The sequence below is a fragment of the Myotis lucifugus genome, unplaced genomic scaffold (genome assembly GCF_000147115.1).
Source record: "Myotis lucifugus unplaced genomic scaffold, Myoluc2.0 scaffold_16, whole genome shotgun sequence".
NCBI classification, from domain to species: Eukaryota; Metazoa; Chordata; class Mammalia; order Chiroptera; family Vespertilionidae; genus Myotis; species Myotis lucifugus.
This window is the reverse complement of record NW_005871064.1, coordinates 3,577,643-3,596,523: the sequence shown is the minus strand read 5'-3', so window position 1 is coordinate 3,596,523 and position 18,881 is coordinate 3,577,643. Positions and strand designations below refer to the sequence as shown.

General features: G+C 37.6%; 1 protein-coding gene across 7 annotated transcripts in view; it reads right to left on the bottom strand.

Moving 5' to 3' along the window:
• Window positions 1-1,060: 1,060 nt before the first annotated feature.
• Window positions 1,061-18,881, bottom strand: part of PIAS2 (protein inhibitor of activated STAT 2) — a 70,515-nt gene continuing 52,694 nt past the window's right edge. For 2 of the 7 annotated variants that reach the window (XM_014452541.2, XM_014452545.2), the window contains 3 exons: window positions 11,794-11,933; window positions 6,055-6,092; window positions 1,061-3,027 (listed from right to left, as the gene is read on the bottom strand). In XM_014452541.2, the coding sequence (XP_014308027.1) occupies window positions 2,845-3,027; window positions 6,055-6,092; window positions 11,794-11,933 (361 nt within the window). In that variant the 3' untranslated portion in view covers window positions 1,061-2,844. Of the gene's footprint in view, window positions 3,028-6,054; window positions 6,093-9,734; window positions 9,839-11,793; window positions 11,934-18,881 lie in introns of those variants that run through there. The other 5 variants (XM_014452542.2, XM_023750860.1, XM_014452543.2 and 2 more) reach the window with 4 other exon arrangements.

Below are 18,881 nucleotides of genomic sequence, written 5' to 3'. Positions count from 1 at the left end.
AACGATTTTAGAAAAAAATAGCATCTTATACACAGAAAAATACAGTGTAGAAATGGAAGTGAAATCCTAAAGTGGCTCATCTAAGGGTCAGAAAGTCAGTGAATGTAAGCGAACTGCAAGTGTGAAGCTTTATCAGCACCAATTACACTGCCAGGAGGTACCAAAGCAAGACAAGCCCTTAACATTTCTATGGGAATAAAGATAAAACTATAGGTTGGCAGGTGTTTGCAAGAGACTAGTAACAGCAGATCCTTCCCTTAAGGTACTCCACATAATCACCAGCTGGCTGACATCTAAGCAACAGGTAAGACAATCTCCTCTAGAACTGCATTATACTTGGTTAAACAAAAAATCCGGGCTAGCAAAATCAACTGCTAAAAAGACAGGGTTGCTCTGGCCAGTGTAGCTCAATAGTTAAGAGTGTTGGCCCAAGAAGGGAAGGGTCCCAGATTTGATTCTGGTCAAGGGCACATACCTGGGTTGTAGGTTCCCCACCCCGGTTGGGGTGCGTGTGGGAGGCAACTGATTGATGATGTGGCTCTCACCCATCGATGTTTCTCTCTCCTTTCTCCCTTTCCCCCCCTCCCTTCCATTATCTCTAAAATTAATGGACGAAATATCCACCAGTGAGGATTAACAACAAAAAAAGTCGGGTCTTGGTAAAAATATTTAGTGACCACAATGAAAAAGGATAATGGCTTAATAAACATGCAGTTGTCATAAGGCCAAATGCATAAAGAAAAGTGCTCACCTTCAAAGATGTATACTCAAAAGTCCCCAATTTTAAGATTATAAACTTAATAGTGATTTTTAAATATGCCTGCGCAAGATAAATTAAAAATTTATATGTAACTTCAGTGGAAAGCACCTAAAAGGCACACTAAAACTATTCACATAAAATATCAAAAAAGAAACAGATCACAACTATAAAAGCAGAGGTATCCATTATAAAAAACAAGTAAATAAACTAACTTCTATTCACATTTTAATTGACCTTATAAAACTCCGTTGATTAAATTGGGAAGGGGAGTCGCTGAGAATCTAAAGGGTAACAAAATGATAACAAATATACATCATTTCTTTATTGACAAATTATACCACACAAATCAGGTTACTTTTTCTATCTGATTACAGAGTTAACAGAAATTGCATCTGTATTTAAAGCAGCAACATAAAACTTTACTATGAAGATATTCTGTATCTGGACCAAAGGACTGTAACATGGATTGAAATCTAATGACAAGATAGAACTAGCAACTATGGCACAACTACTGCAGGAAGTTTATTTTCCACGCTTTTAATAATAAGCAGCTCTCCAAAAAGGGTAATACATTAAGGGGATGATGTAGCCAAAGAAGGGATGACACAGAAAATCACATGATCTTAAATCAGCACAAAAGGTGTACAGAGGCCAGGAAAACTTGAGAAGGTGTAAAAACCAAGCACTGCCAAGTCAGCTCCGTGAGCCGCACCCACCCCAAGTCACGCATCCCCGTTCTCACTGAACTCAGTGCTTTTCATCTGGGCACTCAGCTTGAGAATCAGATTACCCATTTTTAAAAACGAGTTTATCTGTAAAGTAGAGATAGCTTAGGCAGAGAAAGCTAAACATTGGGAAAGTATTAACTCCTTGAGAATTCTAAAATTATTTAGGAAGCCAAATAAAGCAAAAGAAAGTAGAGTGGTTTTTAAAGGGGGGTTCAGGTCTTCTGTGGTCTCAGGAAAGATTTCTCTTTAAAAAATAAAAATAAAAAGGAAATCTGATACCACCCCTATCTCTTGCTATTTGCTTTTTCTTTAAAAATGAACAGAGATCTAAAACATATTTTCTTGGTCAGTGTCACTAAAATCTGAAAAGTTTCAACAAGATTTGAATATTATTCTATAAAGTAAATGAGCAAAAGAAGTTCTTAGGAACAAATTAAACTTTGTTATTCCCAAGCTCCCCTAAATCCATTCTTCTATTGCCTCTAAGCTCTCAATGATTCTGGACAATAAGAACAAAATTCTAACATTCCAGCCACCTTACTCCAAAAACATTTCCTTCAATGGCTGCATAGCATTTTTTTTTTTTTTTGAGAAGGCAAGCCCCGAATTTACAGAAATCTCTAGAATGAGATTATAAAATTACCAAAAATAACACACATTACATCAGGGTAGAATCTGTGTAGTGTTCTTCGACATACTCGCCAATAAAGAACAGCCAGATCCTAGAACTTCTCTCTGCATTCAGTAGCAAATAACATCAAATGTAAATGACAACCAGGGAAAAATGTATGACACAAAGGCCATTTTTCTTTGATGGAATCAGGAAGAAAAGTGGAACCCACGCTTTGGCCACTTATCAAGACTTCATCAGTTCAACGAAAGAACAAATCTGCGTGGAAACAACTCATTTGGCAAACGTAACTTCTTTCCATATATTTTTTCTTCACATCAGGTTAAACAAAAGTTGCTGTCCTTTTAAAATCATTGATTACATCCTTTTTAATTAGAAAAAAGTTTACTTGCACATTCACATAATTTTATTGCTGTTTATTACAAGAAATGTTTAACTGATTTGTAGAATCCATCCAGTAACATGAAACTGAAATCCGTCTCCCAAGAAGACAAAGTTATGGCTGATGCATCTGATGCTCAGAGTACAGCATGAATAAGAAAATCATGTGTGTCATTTGGTTCTTGCCACAGTCATCTGTGTTCGTCTTTCAGAAAGCAAAAGAATCCATTTGACGTTTCAATAAATATCAAAGTAACTGTTACAAAAAAAATAGCTTCCACGGACCAGAGATCCAAGAAAGAGCAGTTTTGATGAATGATTCCTAGAATCGAGCAAGTCCTCCTTTAGTCCAATGAGATGATGTCAGGAATGTTCCTTCCACTGCTGGTTATGACCCCTGTCTCACTCCTGCTGCTGGATGAGCTAACGTGAGTATTGCTTTCATGGGGGCTGGTGGTGGTAACAGACGTACTGCTTGCTGTTAAGGGTGAGGTGAGACTATCCAAAAACATAGGAGGACAGTACTGCTTGAAACAAACAATGATGCTGATGAGGAAGAGGCTACATTCATTTCAAATAAAGAGACTAGAAACTGTTAGATATGTACAAGTGAGAGCCACATATTTTAATCCCAATGGGATTTAAAATTTTTTCAAAACTCCAGGTCTTTGGATGAAAGATGGCATGAATTTAGACATTTTATATTACTTAGAGAATGTAGCATATATTCTTGATTCTCAAAACTTGCAGAATTTGTTTGCTGACCAAATATATAGGTGCAATTACAAAAATGTCAACAATATTTAATAGTGAATATGGGCCCCACAATCATGACTCAAAATTAACCTCAAAAAGATCTCTCGCTACGTGTTTACACCAGATTTAAATCACACTGCAAAATGATAGCAAATACTTATTTTTAATGGTAGTGAGCAAAAATGCTATTTCAAAATTCAATAATTCTTTCAAAATTTATTATCAATCAGACAGGTTAGGAATAATGTTAAAATTGATCAACTAGCCCAGCCAACGTGGCTCCATGTTGAGTGTCAACCTATGAACCAGGAGGTCACGGTTGGATTCTGATCATTGCACAATCCCCACTAGGGGCCTGCAGGAGGCAGCCAATTATTCTCTCTCATCATTAATGATTACATATCTCTCTCCCTTCCTCTCTGAAATCAATACAAAAACATATATATAAAAACAAAAAACTGACCAACTAAAGAGTGGCATTTGACTCCTCTGTACATACATGTAACAATACCTGTGTAATTGCAAGGACAGCATTCAGAGACAACATGGTAGCTAACCACCAAGGGATGCCCAGAACATAGAACTATCTCATGTAATGACAAAATTTTGGAATAAATCTTAAAGATCTAATCTAATGTAATTTTTCTTGTGATGCTTCCTTGACACCCCTCTCCAAGAGTTCACATTTTGTTTCCTTACCAGCTTGGTTGCTGATTCTTAAATTCAAACCTGAGTTTAACACTCTAGTATTGATCAAGAGAGAGAGAGAGGAAAGACTAAAAGCTTTATTTTTATATCGCTATAGAATATTTTATGTGAGAAATATTTTATCTTCAGACTGTATGAAAGGGTATCTGATCTTATCATTCTATAGTCAGCTATCATTGGAGATACTAAGTTACAGAACAGAATTTAAAACTGAGGTTGTTTAGATTACGTGATCTGCAAAATGATAAGGGGAAAAGCCCCAGGTTTGAGCTGCTAGTCAGTGGGAAGAACTAAATTCAGCTGCCTTTCAAAAAAAGTAATTTAATGTTTAGGATGGATAACTGTCTTGGATCATGAATAAAATGAATGTCATGCACCAGGAAATTCAAGGGATATTGGTTAAAGAGGAAAAGGAATAGTTCTTAAAGAGTTCTAAACAAAGTTAAACTCTCAAGTATTAACTTTCTTTAAAAGCAAATACAGCCGAAACCGGTTTGGCTCAGTGGATAGAGCGTCGGCCTGCGGACTGAAAGGTCCCAGGTTCGATTCCGGTCAAGGGCATGTATCTGGGTTGCGGGCACATCCCCATTAGGAGATGTGCAGGAGGCAGCTGATCGATGTTTCTCTCTCATCGATGTTTCTAACTCTCTATCTCTCTCCCTTCCTCTCTGTAAAAAATCAATAAAATATATTTAAAAAAAAAAAAAAAAAGCAAATACATTTCCTACTTTCCAACAAAATTGGGGAAGGAATCTAGAAAAAAGGTCAGAATCTTCATTTTATTTTGCCTCTCAGGCAGTTTTTGATTGTGTGGTAGTAAAAAGGTACTCTTCTTCCTTTATAAAATGAATGCTAGATACTACAGTCCTGCTATCAATAGGCTCTATGCATTGAATATTTATTATACTCGGGTTGCAGGCATTTACCTGTAACTCCATTCTTTATGTGTAACTGGCACATATCTGCACAGAAATAATGGGGCAATACGGAGGTAAAGTAGAACAAATCTTAAGGATTCCATGGAGACTGAAGGCACAACCTCTAACTCTTCTATTGCATTATCAATTAAGTTAGCCTGACACTAGCAGGCTAAATAGCACTATGAAATCTGAATCCTCTAGGTTCCAAGGTAATTTATTTTAAAAGGATGCTTCACATAAAAAAAAGAAAAGAAAATCAGTAATATTTTAAGCCCAAAGAATAAATTTCCTAGAAAGATATAGGTATACTTTTGTTGTAGATAGAATTTACTGATGTCATAAAGTCAATTCAGGGTGAGAAGAAGAAATTCTTCATTCTGTGCACGTTACCTTGGGCCAGTATTTCCGGTGTTGTTTGTGTGATCAGATACAGAGTATTCAAACAGGAGGCCAATACAAGACCTGTAGTTAGCTGATTCTGAGCACCTAGGAAGTGGTGGTCCATGTTCTTCCTCTACTCCCTTCCTACTCTCAACACACCTTTCAAAGTCTGTTTCACTTTGCCCCTGGCTTTCCCCATGCCTTTCCCTCCTCTGCTCTGCCTCTGCTACACACCTGCCAATGGGGTCCATGCTCACTGCAAGGTCTTCATGTTGGGACTCTGGGATACTAGAATTTCTTACCTCTGACAGAGAAAACAGGAATAATTTATAATTTATAGCAACTTAGGCTGGGGCATCCCCAAAGTCTGAATCTGATTGCCTTTAAAAATAAGGAAGACTCAAGATAATGATTCAAAGCAGTTTAATCAGTTTTAGCTATTTTCTCTGTATAGAACAAGTGTTTTACAATTTCTGTCAATTTTAATTTCTAGTAATCTAGCACTGCTTCCCTCATTTTAATCACTGATATACTTGATAATGCCAACTGATTATTAAACTAAATAAAATAATTTCAAATTCAAATATCAAGACCAAAAAATATCATAAATTGAAAAACAGCAACTTTATTTCTCCAAATAAAACTGAAATATTTATATAGTACTTTCTTTGCATCAATTTAAGTAACTGAGAGTTGACTGTCCTGATTTTATGCAACTGGTCATTTTTAGTTAGTATGACATAAGCAACAATCAAATACAAATTAGTTGCTTAAATTCAGGATACATACCTGGGGATCAACTGGAATAAGGGAAAGAAAATCCAAACCTAAAACAAAAATGCTTTGTTAATAGTTGTCTCATATTTTGGAGACAAGAATTATTTCCCAAAATCATTTTATATTTATCACAAGCCAGAAAACATTTGGGGTTAACTGTTTACCATTCCATGATAGGAAAGGTCTACACCAGAAGCAGTGCTATTTAATGTGTATAAAATTCCAAAATGAACATATTCCCTAACAAAACATCTGGAAAAATCACTTCCCAGAGACTTAAAGGAAGAAGTAGGACTAGTCAAAGCAAACATTTCTTAGCTTCATCACTTAACAGAACGAGAAGCAAAAAAATGGATGAGATAATGATCTGGATACGAACCATTAAAAAAACATACTTAAGCTCTTAAGATACTTCACATTTATTTTTCAGAAATACATCACAATGAACTTCATCTAAAATACCACTTCTTAAACAGATGTCTATTTCATGAAGCGCTCTCTGTCCCCCTATTTCCACATCAAAAGCAGTACCTCATCCAGGGATTACTCCAGTTCCATGCTCTGCACAAAGCAAGCCTTGGTAATTTCTGTTCACTAACAAGCTAAATCTTATCAAGGCGTACTAGGTTATAAGCCAATGCAATTTTCTAAACCAAAGATGTGAGATTCTCCAACTAAGCTTTTGAAACAGGAATGTGAAAAAGGTTGCCCAGTACACCATTTCAAAGCATTAAAGTTATAACAATAAATAATTTAAAATTTCAGGCCTAAAAAGTCTATCAATAAACTTCCAAGTCAGTTCCCCTGGAGTCCCTGTTTGACTAAATTCCAAAACATTAAAAACAAACAAAATAACAACAACAAAAAGATACTAAGTATAGGTCACTAAGACAGGTCAATTTCTATTCAATTTTATACATTTTTATTTGCTGGCATTCAATGTTACCTTAAATAACAATCATACAGAGTAAAGTCTGATATTAGACTGTTACTCAAAATAGAGAATATTAGAAATTATCTTTAAAATATTTAATAAGCAGAATGAATAATTTATAACTCCAACATTTTAAGTAGTTAGTCCCTTATAATCTCTAAATAAGCTATGTTTACAATGCTTAGCAAGTAATAGAAACTATAGCACCAATCATTTGAAAGAAACCATTCCATTTATAAAGCATGTAAAAAAATTATGATTTTTCATTTTGTATGTCTGTCACTACCTATATGGCACAGCAGGGTTTGAGCTAACAATGGACAAAGAGAATCACAACGAACGATTCCAACTTCAGTAGGTGATGTTTTTCCATAAGCAGTCTTTTCACATTAATGATCTTGTTCAGTAAATCCTTTCTCTGCTTCTGTTGAACACCAATTCAAAATGTGTCTAACTCTTATACCTTCCAAGAGTTTTATATATTCAACATCTCCATTATTGACTGAGTCACAAAAATACTTTATTGGCATGTCATTTAATTAATTGTTTTAATTTTATTTTGCTTCAAATGGTGTAACAATTTTCTTTTTATTAACTAGAGGCCCGGTGCATGAAATTTGTGCACTCAGAGGGGGTGGGGTCCCTCAGCCCGGATTGTGAGAAGGTGCAGGCCAGACCGAGGGACCCCACTGGTGCATGATCGAGGCCAGGGAGAGACGCGGAAGGTTGGCCAGCTGGGGAGGGATGGCAGGAGGGCTCCAGGGAGTGTCCGGCCCGTCTCGCTCAGTACCAATCGGCCGGACCCCAGCAGCAAGCTAACCTACCAGTTGGAGCATGTCCCCTGGTGGTCAGTGCACATCATAGTGACTGGTCAACCAGTCATCTGCTCCCAGTGGTCACTGCACATCATAGCGAGCAGTCGAGCGGCCTTAGCATATCATTAGCATATTATGCTTTGATTGGTTGAATGGCCGACTGGACACTTAGCACAGTAGGCTTTTATTATATAGGACTAGAGGCCCGGTGCACGAAATTCGTGCATGGTGTGTGTGTGTGTGTGTCCCTCAGCCCAGTCTGTACCCTCTCCAATCTGGGACATCCCTCTCACAATCCAGGACTGCTGGCTCCCAACCGCTCACCTGCCTACCTGCCTGCCTGATTGCCCCTGACTGCTTCTGCCTGCCAGCCTGATCACCCCCTAACCACTCCCCTGCCAACCTGATCGACGCCTAACTGCTCCCCTGCTGGCCCAATTGCCCCTAACTGCCCTCCCCTGCCGGCCTGGTCACCCCTAACTGCCCTCCCCTGCCAGCCTGGTCGCCCCTAATTGTCCTCCCCTGCAGGCCTGATCACCCCTAACTGCCCTCCCCTGCCAGCCATCTTGTGTCCACATGGGGGTAGCCATCTTGTGTTGAAGTGATGGTCAATTTGCATATTGCTCTTATTAGATAGGATTTTATATGTTCAATTACTTTTAATGTTTTTTTAATCACTCAGTCCACTTGAATAACAAACACTTTTAAAAAGCTAAGAAAGCACTGCTATCTCTGTTGGAATATTTGTATTGAAGCCAATCACCCAAAAATGCTCATTTTCTAAATGTTTAGTCCCATTTCATAACTTCAATTTAAATAAACACACAGACTTGTAATTTTCAGACTTTTTTTTTACAGCTCCAGAACTGAAGGCTGTCCACTGAGGTGCAGAGACTTCCTATTATCATTATTTCAGCTCTTAGATATATTGTAATTCTTTACTGTTTCATGTGATTTAAGAGATTCACTTGATCTATATCTTTTGACACCTCATCCACGGATCAATGAATATGGTGACTTATATAATGCACTAGAGGCCCAATGCACGAAATTCGTGCAAGACCCTTGGCCCTGGCCCCTGCCCGCCGCTGCAGCCGGGGGGCCTCTGCCTCAGCCCCCTGCAACCTCCCCACCCCTGCTGAGGCTTTGTCCACAAGGAAAGACGTCCAGAAGGATGTCCAATCTAATTAGCATATTATGATTTTATTATTATAGATAGTAAAATACCCACACATTTTTCTAAGCTCTTGGTTGAAATTCTAGGCTGTCTCCCCAGCATTATACAGATGCTGTCTATACAAAATCCAATAATGTTCTAATGTAAATATTTCTCCATGAAACCATTTTTTCTAAAACACCATCTCTAAAATTTGATATAGTATTTCAGATGTTATTCCTTCCAATAAACTGCATTATCAAAGTCTTGCATTTTATATTTTAAGTAGACTATTAAAACTCATATGAAATAGTTGAAGTTTCATAAATAGTGATTGTTACTTCCTTATTTTATAAATTTAGCAAAATGCTGTTTTCTTATTTCACCATAACTTTCAATTGAAACAATAGGTTATATTAATATATATTTATGCCCTCCTAAGTATTTCAAGGTTGAAAATGTGCTCAATTATTTTTAACTAAAAAGCAGGTTAAAAATTCTCATGGTACATTCTAAATGTTTGTTCTATTAACGGTTAAAATTGTTGCTTTTAGATTTTAAATGTGTCTTTATGTGAAACTGACTCTACATGTCTTACTAAGAATAACATCTTCCTTACTTGAGCCATGAACTTTAACCAAACATGGTTGCTACATGATTAAATATGTAAATGTTTAGCACTTCCAAATTTTAATGACACAACTTTTGAGCACCATTCACACCTGACAATATGTCACTAGTAATAAGGCAGTCATATTTTTTCTTGAAATAATCAAGCTGTTTTCCATTCCATAAATACAAATTATGTTTTATTTTGAATTCACTGTTGCACAGTATCAGAAGATGTTCCAAGCTGCAGTTCATTATTAATATCATTTCTTCTTTGTTCCCCTGCAGATTCAGAAGATTCATGTTTATGATGTTTAAAAAGAATGTTAAGAAATGTGTTAAAATGTTATCTCTATTCTTGGTGTTCTATTTAATATTTTATTATAAATTATTAAATTTATAAATATCAACTCTGTATAGTATGACTAATTACATAAAATTTATGCACAAAAATAAAAGCAAAGTAACTACTAATTACAAAAGAGCATACTAACAATAAAACCAAAGTAAAAACTAAGCTATTTAGATGTAGTGATTGCTACATGATTCACAGATGATGATAAAACTGTTAATTCTTGTAAAGTACAATAGACCCTATTCTATTCAGTTTATCAACTTGTAAAAAGCATTTCAACATTTTAATAACCAGTATTACCATATTGGTTTATATTGGCCTGAATATTAGTCTTAGTTCCTTAATACCACGCTTGAAGTGTATTTTATGAAATATACAGTTAACATATTTTACTGCATTTTTCTCAAATCTGCACATTTTATAAAATAGTCTCAATTTATACCCAAATTTTGAAAAACTGTAAATTCTCTAAAGTTAAAAATTCATTCAGAATCACATAATTTGAAAACAGAGCAAGTGATTTGTAAATTGTGTCTATTCTACTGCTAAATGGCCAGAATCACTTTAGTAAATGAAATTTTATCATCTTTTTTCTAGATCAATTTTTAATTCAAAGTCTTTAGGAAACAAATCCTTAAAAAATGTTTGTTTATAACATATACTAAGATGACATGTGGACACTCTTCAACTTCACTTAAATCTAGCCAAAGTTAGAGCAAAGCATAACAGTTAGAAATTAAGACTCTCTGAGTGTATTTCTTATGGACCATGAAACCTCACCTATACCTTAGCATCGAGCTTTGGATACAAAAAATACTTTATAACTGGTCATGGCTGGGTTTGCAAACAATTTTTTAAAATACCAATTCCCAAAGTACACATGGACTAAACATATTTAAATACCAATTCCCAAAGTACTAAACATATTTAAGAAAAGGTATCTACAATTTTTTTGATGGATAGTATTTTTAGTCTATTCTTTTCCATTAAATTGTATCTGAATTGGCCAGATAACAAAACCATCAACTGTTTCAAACAACACAAATTTTGTCCAATAGAATATATATTGTTCTTACAATAAAGACCTCCCTAAGAGTGTTAAAATTAACTTCAGAAATCTGGTGGGGAAAATTAATTAATTGGAAGAGGGAATTGTATTCCACTAAAAGCACCCTTTAGAAAGAAGGGAAGTCATGAATATTAAGAGGTACTGGTTCTAACTTGATCACATTTGATAGATCAAAAATGTCTGTAAAAACACTGGCTATACAGAGAGGGGAGAAGGGCAGAGTTTAAATGTATAATACGGCCTTGGTTGCACAGGTCTTGGTACTAAGGTAATTCAAATAACCTTGAATTTTTAAATGTTGAGGATATATATATATATATATATATATATATATATATATATATATAAAATATGTCTTCAGATATTAAGTAGTGCTCTAGGGAGACAGCTGGTAGATCCTATTTTTACGGGGGAAAATCACAAGGTAAAGCTGTTGGCAACACCCCAAGTTGTGATGGACTACCAAGAAGAGTATGAGAAAATACTCTCTCCCTAACCTATAAGCTTGCATAATAAATAAGCTAAGGAAAACCTCTGAGAACAAATCTTCTCTGAAGGAAAATAAAATCTATAAACATTTCATACTATCCTACTGTCTTTCCTATTATTAGGAATCTATAGATTGCTCTGTAGTTAAGATGATAGGAAATGAATATGATATATTAAAACAGACATTACCTTTATATGAAGTTTTCAAATTTCCTTAGCATTTCTATTTACATTTTTAAAACTCTATTTGCTCCACAGGTTAAGATTAAAAATAAATGATAAGACTTAATAAGAAACAAACAAAAAAAATAAATCTTCACATACCTGGCAAATCTGATGACATGCTTGATATTGGCGTGTGGTGGAATGGTACTGAGTAGTCTGTTAATGAAGGCGGAATAGCAGCAGGATCAACCGAAGTCACACTGGGCACCCTTACAGAAGACGGCTGATACATGAGAACCCTGTTTTAAATAGCATGGGAAATTACAAACAATCTGGCTGTTAGTTCACAGGACAGAAGGGCTGTAGTACTGCACATTCTCAGTTGTAAATTCACTAAGTTTCAGCACGACTATATGGCAGCTACTCACTACACAGCACTACACTCTACTCTCCTCTTTCATTAACAGTCTACATTTTAACATGCATGTATATGGCTCTCAGCAGCTGTGATATAAGAGCAAGTCAACATTAAAACATAATGTACAGTGCTGGAGTAATACATAAAATGTTCATTCACAAGTAGAAATATACTTTGCATATGCTTTTATTAATGTAGGTAACACATGTGGATATCAGTAGTCTTATCTATAAAAAAAGAATATACCCTAAGAATGCCGAAACACTAATTCGAAAGAATATACTAGCATGCACCCCTATGTTCATAGCAGTATTATTCACAAACCCAAGATCTGGAAACAGCTCAAATGCCCATCAGTAGATGACTGGTCAAAAAAGCTGTGATACATTTATACAATGAATATTACTCAGCCGTAAAGAAAAAAAAAGAGAGAGAAACCAAGATAGCGGCATAGGTAAACACCGGAAATTGCTGCCTCCCACAACAACTACAAAAATACAACTAAAAGACAAGACGGACATCATCCAGAACTACAGGAAGGCTGGCTGAGTGGAAATTCTACAACTAGAAGGAAAGAGAAAAGCACACTGAGACTCAGAGGAGGTGCGGAAGTAAAGTGCAGAGGTACAGAGGCACACGCAGCAAGGGCTAGCAACTGAGGACGCTGCTGTCTTTTTGAATCGGGAGGGAGTCACAAGCCCCCGACTGCTCTGAACTCCAGTTCCGGGAAGTCTCTAGGAACCCAGACTCATACGGGCAGAAACTGGACTGTCTGGCAGCGGGCAGAACTCGGAACTCCAGGGTGGCTTTCTCTCAGAGGTGCTTGCAGTGATTACCGGGACACTGAGACTCGGGGCCTCTTAGGGTAGGACTGAGGATCAGCCATAGCAGTTTGCTCCACCCTGCTGATTCCCTGAGACCCTACCCCACCCAAGCTGAGGCAGAGGCTTTTGCATATGAATGCCCTGGCCCTTTGCAATCTGAAAATTACCTAACAAACTGCAGCTGGGCCAGACAGACCCAGAACTTCCAAGAGAAAGCCCAAGGCCCCACAGCAGCTTGCATTGCTTCACAGCTGGGCCTCATCTGGGCACCTCCAAAGCCCAAACAAGGAAGGGGAATCTGCAGATCTCTCTGTAGCTCCTGCTGGGTAGCCTCAGGCAGAGGCTAAATTAGCAACTCCTTAGATCCAAGAGCCAGTGTACCCAGTGGTCAGAGTGGAACCATCCAGATTACAACTCCTCAGATCCATAAGGGACACACTCAGGGGGCAGACTCAATGAGCACCAAAGCCCCACTGAAGTAAGTCCTGCCCCATAAGGGTGTCTTCAGCACAGAAGTTCTCCCACTGCAGACACAGCTGATTCTCACAGACAATTGGCCTGGAGGTCAATTCCTCCCAGTGATACGTACAACAATCAAGGCTTAACTACAACAAGACTGTGCACAAAGCCCACAAAGGGGTGCACCAAGAGTGTCTACCTCAGGTAATTGGGGAGGCTGAGCCACTGGGCCCTATAGGACACCTAGCACACAAAGCCACTCTACCAACACAGGGAAGCATAAAAAATGCGGAGACAAAGAAACAGGTCACAAATGACAGAAATGGAGGTAAGCAAACTACTGGATATAGAGTTCAAAACCATGGTTATAAGGTTTTTTAATAATTTTCTAGAAACCGCCAATAAATTTAGTGAGACCCTGGAGGATATGAAAAAAGACCAACTAGAAATTAAGCATACACTGACTGAAATAAAGAATAATATACAGAGATCCAACAGCAGACAAGAGGATCCCAAGAATCAAGTCAAAGATTTGAAATATGAAGAAGCAAAAAATACCCAACCAGAAAAGCAAAAAGAAAAAAGAATCCAAAAATATGAAGATAGTGTAAGGAGCCTCTGGGACAACTTCAAGCACACCAACATCCGAATTATAGGGGTGCCAGCAGAAGAGAGAGAGCAAGATATTGAAAACCTATTTGAAGAAATAATGACAGAAAACTTCCCCTACCTGGTGAAAGAAATAGACTTACAAGTCCAGGATGCACAGAGAACCCCAAACAAAAGGAATCCAAAGAGGACCACACCAAGACACATCATAATTAAAATGTCAAGGGCAAAAGACAAAGAGAGAATCTTAAAAGCAGCAAGAGAAAAACAGTCAGTTACCTACAAGGGAGTACCCATACGACTGTCAGCTGATTTCTCAACAGAAACTATGCAGGCCAGAAGAGAGTGGCAAGAAATATTCAAAGTGATAAACAGCAAGAACCTACAACCAAGATTACTTTATCCAGCAAAGCTATCATTCAGAATTGAAGGTCAGATAAAGAGCTTCACAGATAAGAAAAAGCTAAAGGAGTTCCTCACCACCAAACCAGTATTATATGAAATGCTGAAAGGTATTCTTTAAGAAGAGGAAGAAGAAAAAGGTAAAGATAAAAATTATGAACAGCAAATACATATCTATCAACAAGTGAATCTAAAAATCAAGTGAATAAAAAATCTGATGAACAGAGTAAACTGGTGAATATAATAGAACCAGGGGCATAGAAAGGGAGTGGACTGACGATTCTTGGGGGGAAAGGGGTGTGGGGGTGCAGGAAGAGACTGGACAAAATCATACACCTATGGATGAGGACAGTGGGAGGGGTAAGGGCAGAGGGTGGGGTGGGAACTGGGTGGAGGAGAGCTATGGGTGGAAAAAAGAGGAACAACTGTAATAATCTGAACAATAAAGATTTAATTGAAAAAAAAGAAAGAAAATCACACTTTTTTTTGACAGCATAGTTGGACCTGGAGATTATTATGCTAACTGAAATAAAGCAGTCATAGAAAGACAAATACCATATGATCACACTTACATATGGAATCTAATGAACAAAATAAACTGACAAACAAAATAGAAACAAAGGCATGGATACATGGCACAGACTGACAGTTGTCAGAGGGGATGGGATTGGATGAAAGAAGGTGAAGGGCTTAACCAAAAAACATATACATAGAACACACAGACACAGACAACAGTGCGGTGATAGAGGGGAAAGGGAGTGGGAGGGTAGTGGAGGTGGGGAAAGAGGGGGAAAATTGGGACAGAGACTTTGCTTGGGGCAATGATAATGTTCTATTGAGCTATACCCTTGAAACCTGTATGGTTCTGCAATAAAGTTATTGTCACCCCAATAAATTCAATTTTTAAAATTTAGAAATAAAATAAAGGACTCCTAAGATTTTATTTAAATCAGGGCAATTTATGAGTGATGCTACTTACTATAGTTCAACCAGAATTCCTTCATTCTAGCTTGAGTTGTGCTAATTATTAGCACTCTTTTTTAAAAAAATCAATATATTTTTATTGATTTCAGAGAGGAAGGGAGAGGGAGAGAGAGAGAGAAACATCAATGATGAGAATCATTGATGGGCTGCCTCCTGCATACCCCTTACTGGGGTTTGAGTCCACAACCCGGGCATGTGCCCTTGACTGGAATCGAACCTAGGATGCTTCAGTCCGCAGGCTGATGCTCTATCTACTGAGCCAAATCAGCACAGTGGTCGGCAAACTAAGATGTCAAGTAGGACCTCTAGATGATGTCCTTTCTCTTGTTTGAAACACTTCCTCTTATTGCTCAGATTATTAAATATCAGTTAACAATAAATGATGACAGAGTTGCATGACACTCTTCATACTCTACAAACAACTAACAAAACTATTTCATAGTCTCTATTTAGATCTCAACCCACTAAATAATAACTGATTTAAACACTTGAATCCCCTAACACTAATTTGCATTATGACATGAGGCTCCTGTCTAGGTGTTATTCTTTAGTTTATCAATAATATAGATATCACTGGAAAATGTGCAAAATGAAGCATTACTGAGAGTACATATATGACTGCTGGCAACTGAGTTAGTCTCAAAAACGAATAAATAACATGCTTTCCTCCTGCTTCCCCTTTTCTTCTTTTGATATCACACAATGGAGATTTTATTTTGTCTTGATCCTGAATTAACCATTCAATTTGGATTAGATGTACAGGAAACAACAAAACTCACTTTCCTCCCCCGCCCCTTTACTTATATCTGTAGAGGAGTCAGATCAACATCCCAACACACTGTCACCATGGTCACATCTAATTATTGCATACTAGAGGCCCGGTGCACGAATTCGTGCACAGGTGGTGTTCCTCAGGGCTGATTGGGGCTGCAGGAGGTTGGCTGGCTGGCCAGGGGGAGGGACCACAGGAGGTTGGCTGGCTGCAGGAGGTTGGCTGTGGGAGCACACTGACCAACAGGGGGCAGCTCCTGCATTGAGCATCTCCCCCCTGGTGGTCAGTGCACATCATAGCGATCAGTCATTCGGTCGTTCAGTAGCTTAGGCTTTTATATGTATACTAGAGGCCCGATGCACAAAAATTCGTGCTAGAGTAGGCCTTCCTTCCCCTGGGCTGCCAGCGCCGACTCTCCTCTGGCACCTGAGACTCGGGCTTCCCTCCCTCCGGCCACCCGCAGACACCCAGGACCCCGGCCAGCTTCCCTCAGGCCCTAGCTTTGAGGAACATAGATGCTAAAATCCTCAACAAAATATTAGCAAATTGCATCCAGCAATATATTAAAAAGATCATACACCATGATCAAGTGGGATTTATTCCAGAGATGCAAGGCTGGTACAATATTTGCAAATCAACAAATGTGATACAACACAAATTGAAAGACAAAAATCACACGATCATATCAATAGATGCAGAAAAAGCATTCAACAAAATCCAACACCCATTTTGGATAGAAACTCTCAACAAAGTGGGAATAGAGCAAACATATTTCAACATAATAAAGGCCATATATGACAAACTTACAGCCAACATCATACTCAATGGGCAAAAACTAAAAGCATTTCCCCTAAGAACAAGAAGAAGACAGGGATGTCCGCTTTCACCACTCTTATTCAACATAGTCCTGGAAGTGCTAGCCACAGTGATTAGACAAGAAGAAATAAAAGGCATCCAAATTGGAAAGGAGGAAGTAAAACTCTCATTATCTGCAGATGATATGATAATGTACATAGAAAACCCTGAAGAGTCCACCAAGAAACTAAAAGATTTAATAAATGAATTTGGCAATGTAGCAGGATACAAAATCAACACCCAAAAATCAATAGCTGTTTTATACACCAATAATGAATTCTCAGAAAGAGAAACTAAACAAACAATCCCATTTACCATTGCAACAAAAAATTAAGACACTTAAGAATAAACTTAACCAAGGAGGCAAAAGACCTATACTCGGAAAACTACAGGATGTTGAAAAAAGAGACAGAAGATATAAACAAGTGGAAAAATATACTACCGTGTTCATGGATTGGCAGAATCAGCATCGTTAAAATGTCCATCCTACCCAAGAGCAATCTACATATTCAATGCAATCCCTATTAAAATACCAATGGCATATTTCACAGAGCTAGAACAAATACTCCAAAAATTTATATGGAATCCAAAAAGACCCCAAATAGCTACAGCAATTTTGAAAAAGAAAAACAAAGTTGGGGGAATCAAATACCAGATTTCAAGTTTGATTATAGCCTAGTACTGGCACAAAACAGGCATATAGATCAATGGAACAGAACAGAGAACCCAGAAACCAACACAAGCTATTACGCTCAATTAATATTTGACAAAGGACGCAAGAACATACAATGGAGTCAAGAGAGTCTCTTCAATAAATGGTGTTGGGAAAATTGGACAGATACATGCAAAAAAGTGAAACTAGATCACCAACTTACACCATACACAAGAATTATCTCAAAATGGCTAAAAGACTTAAATGTAAGTCATGAAACCATAAAAATCTTAGAAGAAACCATAGGCAGCAAAATCTCAGACATCTCTCATAGCAATATGTTTACAGATATATCTCCTAAAGCAAAGGAAACTAAGGATAAAATAAATGGGACTACATAAAAATAAAAAGCTTCTGCACAGCAAAAGAAACCATCAACAAAACAACAAGAGAGCCACTGTCTGGGAGAACATATTTGGCAATGATACATCTGATAAAGGATTAATACCAAAATACATAAGGACCTCATACAACTTAACAAAAGGAAGACAAACAATCCAATTTAAATATGGGCCAAGGACCTAAATAGACACTTCTCCAAAGAGGACATACAGATGGCCAAGAGACATATGAAAAATGTTCAAAGTAACTAGTCATCTGAGAGATGCAAATCAAAACGACAATAAGGTACCATCTCATACCTGTCAGAATGGCTACCATCAACAAATAAACAAATGACAAGTGCTGGCGAGGATGTGGAGAAAAGGGAACCTTAGTACACTGCTGGTGGCAATGCAGACTTATGCAACCATTATGAAAAACAGTATGGAGTTTCCTCAAACAATTAAATATGGATCTGCCATTTGACCCGGTGATTCCACTTCTAGGAATATATCCTAAGAAAACTGAAGCACCCATCAGAAAGAATGTATGCACCCCTATGTTCATAGCAGCACAACTTACAATAGCTAAGATCTGGAAACAGCCCAAGTGCCCATCAACAGATGAGTGGATAAAAAAAACTGTAAAAAAGAAGAATCTCTTACCCTTTGAGACAGCATGGAGAGACCTGGAGAGTATCATGCTAAGTGAAATAGGTCATTCAGAGAAAGAGAAATATCACATGATCGCACTCATATGTGGAATCTAAGTAACAAAAAAACCTGATGAACAGAATGGACCCAGAGACATGGAAGCATGGAACAGAGTGCAGAATCTCAGAAGGAAGGTGGGGTGAGGGTGGTGGGTGGAGGTAATCAACCAAGACCTTGG